We start from the raw sequence: 15752 nt of genomic DNA on the forward strand, positions 1-15752 counted from the left end.
TGTATAAGTGTACTTCTTTCCTTCAAAAGTAAATGCAAACCAATATTGACTATCTGGGTGTAAGGGGACTGAAAAAAATGCATTACTTAGATCGATTACTGAAAACCATTCTGCTCTTGGATCTAAGGTATTTAACAAAGTGTGTGGATCTGGTACATTAGGTGCTCTTTGTACAACTGCATCATTTACTGGTCTCAGATCTTGAACCATCCTCCAAGATGTAGAAGGAGGAGCCTTTTTAACTGGGAAAATTGGTGTGTTACAAGGTGACTCTGGGCACTGTACTAACACTCCTGCTTTGTACAGTTCATCTATCACAGGCCTTATTCCCTCTTTTGCATCATCCTTTAAAGGATATTGTTTTTTCCGTGGAGTATATTCTGTCTTCCCTCTAATGACCACTGGTGGGCATCCTTTAATTAACCCTACATCTGCTGGCCCTTTAGTCCAAAGTGACTGTGGAAGATCTTTAAGAGAATCTTCCTCTTCCTCTGTCAACATAATTTTCACTCAGCTTCTTCTGTCAGTCAGATGCACATTAGCCTGTGTAATCACTACCCAGTTTAATGCAATCTTTTTAAACTTAGTTTCAGGATTGGTAGAAATTCCAGTTTCCGGATCAGTCTGCCAGTTCAAAGTATAAGTCACTTCCTGCACATGTTCTTTCATTTCTTCCCATTTTTCTCGTGAAGCTTTAGTACAAGAAATAAATGGAACTGCATCTGCCATTTGTTTCCAACTTGTCACTCTTTCTGTATACATTAAATTTTTTGCTTCTGGTGTAACTGTCACAGTACAGAAACTAGTTTCATCTTTCCAATAAAAATCATTTATTGTACATTTTTGAAAACCTAGTTTACTCACTGCTTCATCATATCTCCTGTCAGGGCCAGGAGACTTTTTGCATCTTAACATGACATACAGATTTTCTGGAGACATAAAATCTGCATGGGGTGACACTCTGGCTTTTGCTTTTTCCATTAAGTTTTTTGCAGTCTGTCCAAGATCAGTTTTCGGTAGATCTAAAGTCCAATAATAGTGTGGTTCACCTCTGCCTTCTAACACACAGATGTCTGTATCTGGGCAACGTCGTGCTTGCATCCCCCCTTCTCTGGTGGGGTAAATTCCTAACTTTAATCTTATCATGACATCTCTCCCTAAAAGATTAAAAGGACAGTTTGGTGCTAAAACCACAGGAATGCTTGTTGTTTCATTAGTGTCAGGATTTTCAAAACAAACTGGTTTACTCAAATGTTTAGTTTCAATTTGACCATCTGCAGATCTCATTTGTATTGTTTTATTTGACTTAGGAAAATCATTGTAATGACTTTTTATCACAGTTCTACAAGCCCCTGAGTCACAAAGAAAAACAAACGGTTGTCCCTGAACATAAAGAGTTATTTCTGGCTTTTCCATAAGACAAACTTCAGTGAGATCTAAAAATTCATCACAAATTGGTTGAATTTCTGGTTCAGATTCATTGTTAATCTTGACATTACTTCTACCATCTAGTCAATCTGATTTCTTTCTTTCAGGACAATCTCTCAACCAATGATCTCTCTGTCCACAAATCCAACATCCATCATCAACCTGCTCTGACCCTCTGTTGCTACTTTCTCTAAACCTTCCTCTAAAACTTCCTTTAAAATTTCCTTTTCCACGACCACGCCCTTGGCCACGTCCACGATTTCTTCCTCTGTTCATGTTCCTTCCAAAAAACACATCACTACTTTCCTCCTGCCAAAATGTATCTACACTTTGATTTCTAACTTTCTTCTTATTCACCATCACCTTTTCTGCATGAACAGCAAAATTCATAAACTGTTGTAGTGCTCCTGTAGGTAGATCAATGTAATGCTTCCTTATCCAGTCTGCAATCTCTGGTCTCATAGCTTGCAGTAAGGCTTGTTTCAGCTGCTGTCTATAGGCACCATCATCATTATCATCATCTCTGAGTCCACTGTTAGCTTTAAAAACTTCTTCAAATCTGACTCTAAAATCAGACACTAACTCTCCATCTTTTTGTTTAGTTTGACCAATCTTTCCATAGTCAGGTCTCATTGGAAAGGCTTCTCTAATTCTTTGTCCTAAAAGTGTAAGACTTTGAATTAACTCTTGACTGTTATGTGGAAGAGGTCTGGGTGGATCGTCATCATTCATAGGATTCCAATTTCCCTTTACTTTTGCCCAGTCTGCTTTCATAGCAGTCATTCATGCTTGTTGACATTCAATGCCATTCAGATGATAAGCTCTCTGAACTTCCATCATTTGCTCATGAAAATCATGTGGATTTTCCCTGTGAGAGATAACTCCCTCTACTGCCTTCTTAACATCCTCCACTGTCCAGGTCCTAAACACAAGAAGTGTAGGTCTCTGGCCATCTTCTCCAGCTCTAGGATTGGGCACTTCAATCATTGGAAATGTCTCAGCAATTTCAGATGACCCTCCAGCTTCTTCCAAACCAACCCCCATAGTTTTACTCCATTCAAGTTTTTTCCCTTTTCCTCTTAACGTCATTTTTTCTTTTTCTGGTTTATTTAAATCAGTCAGTGGTGGGTAAAGACCCGTCAAGGAAGGAGCAGTTGGCCCCTCATAGGGAGGGGGTGAGAAAACAGCTGGATTCTCTTCCCCCCCTTCTTCATCACGTCCCTGCTCACCCTGCAGCTCAGCTGCAGCCTGCTGCAGGGGTCTTGGTCTTATCACAACTGATTCATCATCCTCTTTTTTAGCAATCAGACATGCTTCCCTAGTTTTACTTTTCTGAATGCCATTCTTTCTTTTTGTTGCTTCATTTAACCACAGTTTAGCACAAATTAATTCTTCACTACTTTTTGTTTCTTTTTTCTTTTTTATTTTGTTTTTAATTTGTAACCTTTGAACTAATTCAGTACATGCCTGTACTCCAAGATTCCCCTTAAAATTGTAGTTTTTATCCCATTTTCTCAAGAACGTAGTTGAGCCTGGATGAGCTCTTTCCATGTATTTTGAATCCCCTGTTAATTCTACTTTTCTATTTGAATTCCCCATTTGTTTTTTGTTATTTTTATTTTTCTATTATTTACGTTAGTCACAGAGTGTGATCAGAACCAACAGAGAATGACTCTCAGGACCGAATTTCACTCCCCGTGCAACAAGCTTCTAGGTCAGACCTATTGTCTGATCCGGTCACACGTTTAGGGTCCTCCCAGGAGCAAAACCCGTTTTAGACTCTGGGTTCCTTTCACCTAAAGCCAAATGAGATGAAATCTTGTTCTACTTCAACAAGCAGCCTTGTGTTAACACCGCAAGGTTTCCAGCTGCCCACTGTTTCGAACAAGTTCACTCCTTTCACACAGGCACACACATTCACACCAAAAAAAACTTTTTATTTTTATTTATTTTTAATAGGCCTTTTAGGGACTTGAACCCTCTAACGCGTTTTAGGCTGCAGGACTCGAACCTACACCTTTATACAGAATTCTGGACTTTTCCGGGACTTTAAAGCCACACGTGTTTTAGGCAACAGGACTTGAACCTGTCCCTCAGAATTCTGGGCCACTTCGGGGACTCGAACCCCTGTAAAAGCGCTTTACTTGCCTTGTTGCTGTGGTCTGACTGGTTCACGGATAACGTCAATCCGGACCCAGGGATCAGACCAGTCGATTGGCCGGCGTAGAATTCACTACGACGGACTTTCCTCCGCAGACCTAGTCTCACGGGCTGTCGACAGACTTCAATCGGCGTGGTCCTCCCCCCAAGGACGCAGATATGTTGTCATCCGGCTCGAAGGACCAAAGAATGTCAGATAAATGCATCTAAACATTAAAGAAAAACCCAATTAGAAATAATAGACCACAGCAAGAATCAAGTTTCTCATGCACGAGGGAGAAGAAGCCAGTGTGACAGAAGACAACCAACACGCTGCTCTTCTCAAAGGTCTGCCTCTCCCTGTGCACCTTTTATTAAGAACACAAGAAGGAGGTAACAGTTTCAGGACAAAGAGAAAAAGTTCATTAGGGGGTGTTGTATAATGACCCATTTGGTGGATTCTAACTTCAAACAGTATCCCTTATCAGCTCAGGACAGTGTGTCGTAAACCCCCCTCTCTTCCTTGCTGGGATGAGAAGCAGATGAACAAACACACAACTGTTTTCAGAAGAGGTAAAAAGGTCTATCTAAGTTAACATTTAAAGAAATACATTTAAACAATGATAATAATAAAACAAATTCCTTCACATTGGTGCACAGAGAAACTTTCTTGCGTGTGTTGCCAGTTGCTGGAAGCACCATTCATGTTGGTGCTGAGCAGAGGAGGGAGGGGCCATGGTTTTACCGGTTTATAGAGCAGCTGAGGTGCTCAAACTGTTATTCATCTATAGACAAGGACAATGAACACTCATTTGTTTAACCTGCAATTAATGAAAAGATATTTGTGTCAACGCCTTATTACAACACGAACAACATCTCATGTTTTTCTTTGCTTTACATGTTCCAGATTGGATGATTGAGGAAAGCTGTGACTCTGGTAAGTTAATCACATGAATGTGAAATATTGTTTTATTTTTGATACTGCAAAAATAAGGTGACTACAATTATTTAAATTGACTTTGAGCTATTAGACGTAACTAAAGTATATCATGTAGTAAAACTAATGTATTTTTAAATACTGACCTGTATGAACTTGATGTGAATCTGCAGAGGCAGGCAGGCAGGGACCGTCAATAAAGTACACAAAAACACCTCAGACAAACAATGGCAGTTTCTCAGTAACTCACCATAAATAATCTCAAAAATATCTTAAGTACTCATCATTGTTAAAACAAACTCCACAGAAATCCCAAATATCCTTCCTCTTTCCCTTAGAAGGAACCAGCAGGTTAGAGTAATGCAGGTTGCAGACGCGTCCCTATCTCCTCACTTTAGGTTGACAACTCTTGTAGTCCCAAAAAACATTATAGCAGATTCAGAAAAAGATATTACAATTTCTGAAAATATTATAGCAAAGTTGACCACACCCACAAGGTGAGCGTTCAGCAGGTCACCCACAGACTTCGCTGCTTTGTGCCCAATAGTGTCATCAGGATTGACAAAACAGGCTGATGATATTGTGCCAGCATATAAACAAACGGACACTTTGTGGCTTTTAGCTTTTAATTGGAGCTCATCATGAGTGGATGAGGTTAGAGCCAAGCATATTTATATTTCTCTGCATTTGTATTTCTTAAAAGTATTAGAACAAAAATCACAAAATCATTTGAACAAATGTGACCCTTTTATTTTAATACACGTACAAAAATATATTTTTTAATTGAATGCAATACACTTCCATCATAGTCTTACCTTTTATTAAAAGCAACTTTCATGCTGCACGTTATAAATTAGTTTACTGGTTAACATTCAAAGCTGGAGGACATCCTAACCTTCAATCATGGACAGAAATGACATTCCTGCAATTCTGTCTGAAAATAAAACATTTGTTTTTCTAAAGGAAAAAGATTTTGTAATGTAATTGTAAAAACAAAAAAACTGGAGTGTCAGCAGTGTGTGGAAACAGCCACAACAGTCCGGCATCCACTCATGATAATCAAATCAAAGCAAATCTTAAGTTATATAGCACTTTTCGTATGTAAAACAAGTGTTTTACACCTGGCAGTAGGTTTTGGTCTTTACAGATGGAACGGTTAGTAGACTAGTGCCGGAGGATGTGAGGGTCAAAGAGGGTTCATATTTTACCAAGAGGTCTGACAAAGAAGAAGGCACAAGACCATTAAGACATTTAAAATGTATTTAAAGTATCTTAAAATCAGCCCTGAAGCATATGGGGAACCAATGCAGGGAATTTAAGTTCATGATGTGAGGTCTTGATGAGAACTCATGCAGCAGAGTTCTGGAGAAGTTGAAGTTCTTAACATTCTTGATGTTCTGCAAGCAGAGGATAAAAGCACGCTCCATGTTAGCAACAGAGAGAAACAAAGATGGACCTTAGCCACATTTCTAAGATTATAAAAAAAACAATTTAACCACATGTTTAATATGAGGGATAAAAGATAGCTTAGAGTAAAAAATAACTCCTAAACTTCTGTTTCTGAATAACTGAACGAGAATTCTTTTATTTTCACAAACTGTTTCTTTCTTTTGGCTTCAGTGTTTGACCAGCCTGGCCAAAGACTTCTGTGAGATGGCATCACTGTGTTTAACCAAGATTTGGCGCAAATCAGAATCTCAGCTATCAAAGAAACAAAACAAAAGAACAAAAAGACAATTCAATGTAATTGAGGTCAGGGCTGCTGTCAGGCCTTCCAATCCTTTGTAGGACCAATTCTGATCAAACTCTCTTAAGGGCTGAGAGCATTATCACTCTGCAGGGATGAGTTTACTACCATCATGCATTTCCACACATCTCCACCAAAATGTTTGGTTTCATAGGTTCAGGATTTTCATAATATGCTTAAAAATGCTAAAGTTTTAACTAAAATAGAGAGAGTAGGCTATTGTTTTTGACCTAACAGAACATAATGCATTTCTTATTTGACAATATTTTTAGGAGCCGCTGTGCCTGAGCAGCCCCGCAGAGACCCTCTGCTGCAGCTGGTTTCCCTCCAGAAGGCGTCCGGCTGCTGGCTGCTTGATGCAGCTCTGGCCTCAGTTCTGGGAAAAACAAGTGAGGAGGTGGAGAAGTCAAAGCCTGCAGAGGTGGGTCACTGTCAGACAATAATCAAGCTGTTTTAGGAGATTAAAAGAACTGAAAACATTGAAAGTCTTAACACTTTAAAATGTTAGCTAGAGTGTTTTTTCTCATGTTTTCTTTGTGTTTCACATTTGACTTGATTTGGTTGAAAAGGTCAGCAGTGAGGTGTGGGCCACCATTCTGGCTCTGATCTGGCTTCATGGATTCAAGATGGATGCAAAGGATGAATGGGAGCTTCTGGCTGTGAAGGCTGCTTCATGGGTCCAAGCTCAGAATGGTAATATGTCTAGAATGTCAAAGTACTTTTGAGAGTAAACGTACTCACATGTCTGGTGATGAAATACTCAAATAATGGGTGAAAACTGAAACCAAATATAAAGACTAAAATATTGTTTTTACAGCAAAGTAAATAAGTTATAATAACTTGAGGTTACCTAAATGATTCATAGTTAATATTTGTTCATTTTGAACGATCCGATTCTTTGACCTAAAATGGATCCAGAACATCTTTATCCAAAACGTCCACCAGTGTGACTCAGAGAGAAATACCTGGAACTGAACAGTGAAGTTTTCCAGATTCTCTGGATTTCTTCAAGAGAATCAAGTGTAAATTAAATACGTGTTCAAACAAACAAGTAAACAAGAATGAATGTCAAATCCATTCACATTTTAGTTTTCTTAAAGTTCAGCCCACTATAATTTGACTGTAATCAGGTGTAAGATTCTTGTCTGAAGAGTCCACAAAATAATCAGGAGAGTTCTCCAAGTTCTGAACTTCAGGAAAACATAGCATCAGCAGGTACTGTTCAGTAATGTGTGCAGCAATCTGCTGAATCATGGTATTCATGGATGCTCGCCACGCAAAACTCCCATTCTGGGAAAAAAATCATGTTGAGGAAGAAAAAACATTTGGAGAACCCTGTGGATTACTGGAAGACTGCAGTACAGTCACGTGAAAACCAAATGGATTTTTCTGACTGATTCCTACACACTGTTTGGAGAGGAAATAGCACCATCCACCACCCCAAGAACACTGTAGCACCAGTTAAGTTTGGGGGTGGAAGCATCATGGTTTGGGGCTGCTTTTTCAGCAGGTGGTACTGGCAGAATGATTGAAAGCAAAATGAATAGAAAAATGCATTGGATAAAAAATCTGCTGAAAAGCTGAAAATGAAAAGAAGGTGGATATTTCAGCAGGACAAAGAAACACAAGTCCAAGGAAACAATAAAATGTTTCTTTTTTTTTTGGCTTCATAGCAACAACTGGTGACATTTTTTTGTGTCAGTAGGCCACTAAGAAATCCCAGTACTGATAAAATACTGATGTGTTAAAAATGTTTTTTCCCTGCTAAATGACTCAATGCTGGCAACATGCTTGATACATTCTCAAGCATTTTGACAATAATCCCCTTTCTGAAATATCTGGATTGATGTTTTAGATGTAAACTGAGGTTTAACACTGAACTTGTCATTTTTCTGACTTGTCTTTCAGCTCCATGTGTGAAGGAGTGTGTTGATGCTGCAAATGCACTGCTGGGTTACAAAGTGCAGAAGGATGCTCTGGGGCTCTGAGGTGGAGACTGACGTTCCAGCGTGTGACAGAAGATTTAATGTTTACAGCTCATGTTCATGACGTTATTGACCTTAATACACTGCATGCTCTTGGTGTTGTGATGGTAAAACCTTTGCATTTTTAATTAGTTTTTAAACAACTGCTAAAGGAAAGTTTAATATTGTTATTGTTGGAACATATTGATCAACACAGTATATGTTTAAATACTGACAATGCTTACATGATTTCATGTCCCGGGCAATCCCCTGTAGACGTAAAAACAAATGTCTCTACTTCCTTTGAAATCTGCTTTAAAACTGTAAACTCTCTCTATTAAATGGAACTGCTTAATCTGCCTTTGCATTTGTTTCTCTGATGGCCGCTAGTACTTCTGTTTTGTACAATTACCTGTGGTACAGCTTTTAAATCAGACTGACAGCTTCCAGATATTTCACAAGGACAAATTAAAATTGATCATAAAATAAGGAAAAGAAGAAAAAAGTTAGTGTGAGAAGTTCACACATACCTGCTAATCTGCAAGGAAAAAAAGCAGTTTTTATCCTATCAATGTTTTATCCTTTTCTCTCAATTAACAGCCTACCAATTCTATCTGTTCACTGTCAGTCACGTGACTTGTGTTGGATTAACAGGTTCTGCTGTGATTTGGAGCCAGACTTTCCTGTTTACAAATTTAGATCAGCTATATTAAAACATAAAAATACTGATTCAACCAGTTACAGAAATGCAGTCATGCCTAAGTTAATAAAGGAAAGAAACTAAATATTTCACATAAAAGTTCTTATCATTTTTTTGTACAAATGATCCAAAAATCAGCTTTTTTGTTTTATTTTATGTCATTGCTTCTATAGTCCAGGAGTACGACGGAGTATTAGGGCCACCAAAAAAAAAAAAATTAGAGCCACCAAAAAAAAAAAAAGTAAAATTACGAGATTTTATCTCGTAAATTTAGGAGATAAAAACTCGTAAATTTACGACTTTTTATCTCATAAATTTACGACTTAAAATCTCATAAATTTACGAGAAAAAAGTCGTAGATTAAGGAAAAAACACCGAAGTTGTCCGTTTATCGGAACCTAGCTTGAAGATGAAGTATGTGGAGCCTTTTGTGAAGCTTCATTTCCGGATTATTATAGGTGTAAAACAAAGAGATTCTGAACCTTTTGGCGACTCAAAATCAGATTAGTTTCCGTGTAGCAGTCTTTCCGGGGTTCAGTGTCAGTAAAGCGGAGTTTAATATGTAAAATAAGGAGCTCAGAGACACGTTTGGGTGTAGACAATCGCTGCAGCCTTTATTCTCCTTTTCATTCACATATCCTGAAGTTCATCTGTCTGATTACGTCATGAAGCTGTCATCCCAACACCAATGCGGAAGTAAACAGTCTTACAAACGCCCCCTCCTGCAGATGAAATGTCCCGTTTCAGCATAAAACAATAAAGAGGAATGAAAATAGTGTTTTATATTGGCTTTGGAACGTTGAAAATGCCCAAAAAGTGCTCCTCCTTTTGTGTGACGGAAGCGTCACACAAACGTAGAGATCTTGTCTTTGGTGGAGGAAGAAAGAATTCAAGCGAACAGCTGCAGGGACACCGACGACGGAGTCATCGGGCTGCAGAGATCCTGCAAACCAACCATCAATAAATAAAACTTTAATGAATCGGAAATCAAACAAATGACCTTCCAGACATTTGGAACGTTATCAATAAACATTCAGCTCACCTGTTCAACAAAGTTTAGTCGGTCTTCTCTGCGGCTGCACGGCGTTCACCTGCTGCTCTGCATGCTCATTTCCACTGTAATCTCCTAAAATTACAAGTTTTTTTCTCCTAAATTTACGAGTTTTTATCTCCTAAATTTACGAGTTTTTATCTCCTAAATTTACGAGATAAAATCTCGTAATTTTACTTTTTTTTTTTTTTGGTGGCTATAATTTTTTTTTTTTTTTGTGGCCCTAATACTATAATTTTTTTTTTTTTTTTGTGGCCCTAATACTCCGTCGTACAGGAGGGGGCGGTGTAGGAGCAACAAAAAATAAAATTTTCACCAAAAAGAGAAGAATGATCAAAGTTTCCAGAAGCTGCTGGATCAGGAACTGTCGGGAGTTCTTGTCAGAATATTCTGATGAAGAGTACAGAGTACATCAAAAGTCTGGGTCTGGATGTTTCCTCAGGCTGTGCTACAGCGTCTGCTCTCAGGTGTGATCCCACTGCTGAGCGGCACGCGGGCTTTGACCTGCTCCGTTTCCGGCCTGGGCCGGTTCACCCCTCCTTAGACGACCTGCTCTCCCCGGGCTCCCCCAGAAAGACCATATCGATACCGAACTGAGTGCGGACACCCGATCAGCACAGTCCACTGCAGCTCAGAGCTCCTGAGCTCCAACCATCCTCCAGCCTCAGCCTCCATGAGCGCGGATTACAGGCGCGCGCCACCACACCCGGCGGGAAACGAGGATCAGCTGTGGGACTAAGATGCTGCAGTCACACATGAGAGCAGCTGCTAGAATAAAAGCCTGCAGTTTTTCACTCTTCTCATTTTTGTCCAAAAAACATGTTCATTTATGAAAAGCCAATCTTTATTTTATGTAGGCTATTTTTAATTTAAAATAAGTCATTGGCCCATTATTTATCGCTTCTTAAAATGACATTATTTATAATTGATTACGTTTTCCAGTATTATTTTATTTTGTAAATCAAAACATTTATTGCTGTGAATTATAAAATAAAATATATGTTTAGATTTTTAACAATTGCATCTTTTTTATTGTAATTTGTCACAAAGCTGGTCAAATTGAATGAAAGTCAAATAAATAAAGAAACAAAAAACAATAAATACATCTGGTAATTATTAGTGATTATCATTAAATTTGATATGAATATCCACCTTTATCATGATAGGAATAACACATCAATGGCCATCTGGACCCCATAGGATAGCACAAGGGTTAAGCAATAACTTCACTTTTTGAAACATTTCATTCAGATCCCAATTTAGTAATCTACAGTCAGAAAGAATCCAAATCAACTCTCAAAATCCCCTTTTGGGCAGTTCTGTAAATATCTTTCCATTTGAATGGAGTGATCTGAAGGAGGATGTTCTGAAGGTGAAAAAGTGTCAGATGTTTTTTGGCGTCCTCATCTCTGCCGATATCTATTGGTCAGCCAACATCCAAACCAAACAGGCTCAGCAGCATCTCCACTTCCTGAGTCCTCAGGTGGAACAGTCTCAACACCAACCTGCTGCTGACCCACTGCTCATCCATGGAGAGCCTGCTGACAAACTGCAGCACACTTGGGTTTGGCAGCTGCAGCACTGCAGACAGGGAGAGGCTGAAGAAAGTGAGACACCTTCTCCCCGCCATAGGCATTTATCCATCCCGCTGCCTCAGCAAAGCAAAAGACTTCATTGAGGACTGTTCACATCCTTGCATCCTGGGAGACATTACAGAGGGGTGTTCCAGGAAGTATGTTTAAACTACCCTGACTTCAAACCTGAACTCTGGCTGAAATCCGCCTGAACTTGCTTACTCTGGGTATGTCGGTTCCAAAAGATGAGTTGGTGTATTTACGCTCGACTTGGTAACCCTGGCTTAATGAGCGTGCACAGCAGGTACATAAAGACATTCTCAATGGATCACTCATGGTGCAGAAAGAATTAAACATAGCAGGACAAAATAACTCTGTAAAACACAGTAAAACAGCTAAACAACTAAACACATTTGGTCAAAAAGCCACACTTAAACCCAAATCCGTCCAGACAGGCAAAGGGAATGGTACCCCACAATCCCTTGCGGTGCCGAAACTGGAACACGCCGCCCCAGCGTGTTCTACACAAACAGCGCAACATACGGTCATCGTAGCAGCAAGGTGACAGCATGGTAGGGGCTCCTTGATGCAAACTTCATTAATTTTACGCAGAAACGGGTGTTCTTAGTCTAGGGCGCTCAAGTGTCCCCTACGAGATCGCCACTGACTGTGTGTGCGCTGCCTTCCCTTGTGTGTGTGCGCGCGCGGCGCGTGCTGTCTGAACAACAGCCCCGCCCCCCGTGCACACAAATAGCCAGACAGAGCTCTCCGCTTCAACGAGAATACCGTAATTAATATCATTATTAATTAACGGAAAATTGACTGAATTGGTGAGTGAAATATGGCAGAAAACGCTTGTGGGACAAAAAAAAAAGAAAAAGTAACTTCTCCAGTACCGATAGCAGAACCGTTCAGGGGGGTATTCCAGGAAGCATGTTTAAACTAGCCTGACTTTGAGCCTGAACTCTGGCTGAAATCCACCTGAACTTGCTTACTCTGGGTATGTCGGTTCCAAAAGACCGGATATGAGTTGGCGTAATTACGCTCGACTTGGTAACCCTGGGTTAACGCACGGTACATAAAGACATTCTCAATAGATCGCCGATTTCTGGAGTCACCATGGCAACGCGTGGAGAAAAAAAAAAAAAGAAAGCGCGACACTTGAGACGGAAGTGAGACGGAGTCCGAGATTTTAATGACGGCGGATAGAAATTATAAGTCCATCAAAAAAGTAACACGGCTGAAAGATAATTTAGTTAAATTTATTCAAACTCAATAATTGTTTATACAACTCAAATTTACGTATTTATCTAACTAAATGTCACATTACTTCATTAATCTTTTTTCCATCTTAATTACTTATATTTCTTGAACTTTATATGTCTAAGTTTGAGCCAGCAGATATGCTCATTTTTATAACAATAAAAAGAACGGAAAAAAATGCACGGAGTGCAAAAATTAATCACAGAATATTTCATCAATGTCATAACAGCTTTAGGTGGTAGAGGTGCGATATAAACTCATCATCCTCTACTTTACTCTCACTCATGGTACAGAGACTTAAGCATAGTAGGACAAAATAGCTCGGCAAAACACGGTAAAACAGCTATACAACTAAACACATTTTGTAAAAAACCCACACTTAAACCCAAATCCGTCCAGACAGGCAAAGGGAATGATATCCAAGAATCCCTTGCGGTGCCGATCTAACGGCAGCATCAAAGTTACACCTACTTAATTGAATTAATTTGAACGAAAGGAAAATAATTGTCTGAAAACTACGTGTAATTTTTAAGGTGACCTAACAAAAAAATGATTTATCTTAACTGAAGCAAATAATTAAGTTAGATCAAAGTAAAAAAGTTTATCTATACAACATCCATACGTGGTCTCATCACCCTCTCATGGTGGAAAAAGTATTATCTGAGCTTTTTCATCCACTAAATCATCTTCAAATGGACACGGCATGCTGCTTCACCTCTCTGTAAACAAACTAATCTTCAACTAAACTTGCTCCGGACCAGGTTATGTTCAGAGCATGAGTTGCCATGGTAACTTGACCTATCCTGAAACATACCTCCATTTCTGGAACCGAAAGCTGAGGTTATCAACTTCCTTAGCCTCAAACTTATCGTGGGAGCTAGCATAACCTGCTTTCTGGAATACCCCTCTGGTCAGATCTTAACGATACTGCGGTCTTGAAGAATGTGGCCCCAGGACTGGTTCAATACCGGGGCACAGTACCCTTCCCTAGTGGTAACTAGTATAACCTGCTTTCTGGAATACCACCCTGGAATACCCCCCTGGTACATCAAGACCAAAGTAAACAGATTTATAAGTAATTTCTTTCTGAGTGAAATAACCCCCTCTAACTCCCACATTTCCTGATTACAGTCTGAGCACAAAATGTTTATTTTAGATGCTACACACGTAAATTTCTTTAATTTTTATATTTGTCATATTTCTTTTGATGCTGAAATAAATGAACAACCTCTGTTATTTGTTATTTATCTCTCTGTAAACGAAAACAATCATTGTTTGTGTTTGGAGCAAAAATGAATCTGTTCAAAACAAAACTCCGGCATTTCCTCATGATAACCAGCAGGTGGCAGCATTTGACCATAGTTGTTGTTAAAATCATTACTGGGTTCATTTATTCCAAATGAGTTAGGATACTAATTTTATGCATAAAGCAAGGTGCTTCAAAAATAATAATTATAATAATAGAATAAAAAAATCAATGTTAAATTGTGGCTGATATTAATAAAATGTCTCCATCTAAATTCACATGAATTTGTCCATCAGCTTTTATTTCTTTGAGCACAAAAAAATAAATAAAGACACACAGTGGAGGGTCTTTCTAGGCTCCTCCCTATATCCAAGTATGTAATCCATTTGATCCAAATGAATTCATTCTATTCTGGAATGTTGGTGGCTTAAATTTGTTTTACTTCCTGTTGAATTATTGCACAAAATGTCATTGTTGTGTTTTGCATTTTAGACTAACAGTCTGCAGCTTTTTCCTTCTTCTTGACCAGTAAAAAGCTGCAGACTGTTAACCTAAAATGCAAAACACAACCATGACATTTAGTGCAATAATTCAACAGGAAGTAAAATATTTTTAAGCCACAAAGAAGGTTACTTTCATTACTGCTAGGAAGGCCTCCATGTTCTGAGCCTAAGCAGTGTTTTGCTCCTGTGTTTTGAATAAATGGACAAGACGCAGAAACCTCAATGATCTTGATGCAAAAACATTAAAAGACAGAAAAACCTGAAGCCAAAGCTGCTTTGTCTGCACCAAACTTCACCTCGAGTAAATAAAAACAAACCCTTAATTTACTTTACTGATCTGTTTCTGACAAAAAAATTTCAACATTTATACAATTTATACCAATAACTTACCAGGAAACAGAGCAAATCTTTGAAAACAAGGGTGAAATGAACAGGATAATAGAAAGAAATGGACTGCTGAGTTCTGGATCAGTTCATGTAGAAGTTTTTTTTGGTTGAACGTTATGACTTGAAGTGGAGCGGCTCTGAGACGGGGATGGTGTGTCATCATGGAGCTGCGTAGGTCCAGATCTCGGTCAGCATTTTGGTGGAGATTGAACAGACAGAAAGTGATGAATGTTCAAGATGAAGCCCGTCTCTGTCCTGGACTGACTCTTCCGGTTCCGGGTTACAGCAGCGCGCGTGTGTGGCTCTCTGCGGTTATACAACTATCTTCAAATGACTTAAAAAGTCGATTTTCTCCAAAAAAGAGAGCTGACCATGGCCCCTAAGAAAAACCAGGACTACGGAGACCTTAAAAAGTCTCTTGATGAAATCCAAGCTGCCTTGTATCCATTTATGGAACAGGCGACAGCTAAGCTAACTCCAATCTTGGAACTGATGGAAGACTTCCGAAGATTTGGGCTCAAAACGAGCAACGAGAAAACCGGGTCGACATTCTGGAGAAAAGACTGGACGATGTGGAACAACAAGTAAGGATGAATAATGTCATTCTCACTGGAGTACCGATCAAACCTCGGGCGAAGCTAAATGGAGCTGGAACTAGCATTGCTAATGCTAATAGCACTAGCAAAGCTAGCGGCTCTGAAACGGACTGCGGTGCAGAGACTCTGGATAGCCAAGTGGGATCATTTCTCACGTCTAAAGGGATTTCCCTGGACCTCAACACCATCGAGACCTGCCATCCGCTCCCCAGGAGAA

At 39.3% G+C, this 15752-nt stretch overlaps 1 protein-coding gene across 1 annotated transcript in view; it reads left to right on the top strand.

The window, feature by feature from the left end:
• Positions 1-8574, top strand: part of LOC101175181 (von Willebrand factor A domain-containing protein 5A-like) — a 34518-nt gene extending 25944 nt beyond the window's left edge. Inside the window, exons 7-10 of the mRNA XM_023961605.1 lie at positions 4475-4504; positions 6524-6672; positions 6821-6944; positions 8160-8574. Of these exons, the coding sequence (XP_023817373.1) occupies positions 4475-4504; positions 6524-6672; positions 6821-6944; positions 8160-8239 (383 nt within the window). The 3' untranslated portion in view covers positions 8240-8574. The remainder of the gene's footprint in view (positions 1-4474; positions 4505-6523; positions 6673-6820; positions 6945-8159) is intronic.
• Positions 8575-15752: the final 7178 nt, after the last annotated feature.

This window comes from Oryzias latipes, chromosome 13, assembly GCF_002234675.1.
Source record: "Oryzias latipes chromosome 13, ASM223467v1".
NCBI classification, from domain to species: Eukaryota; Metazoa; Chordata; class Actinopteri; order Beloniformes; family Adrianichthyidae; genus Oryzias; species Oryzias latipes.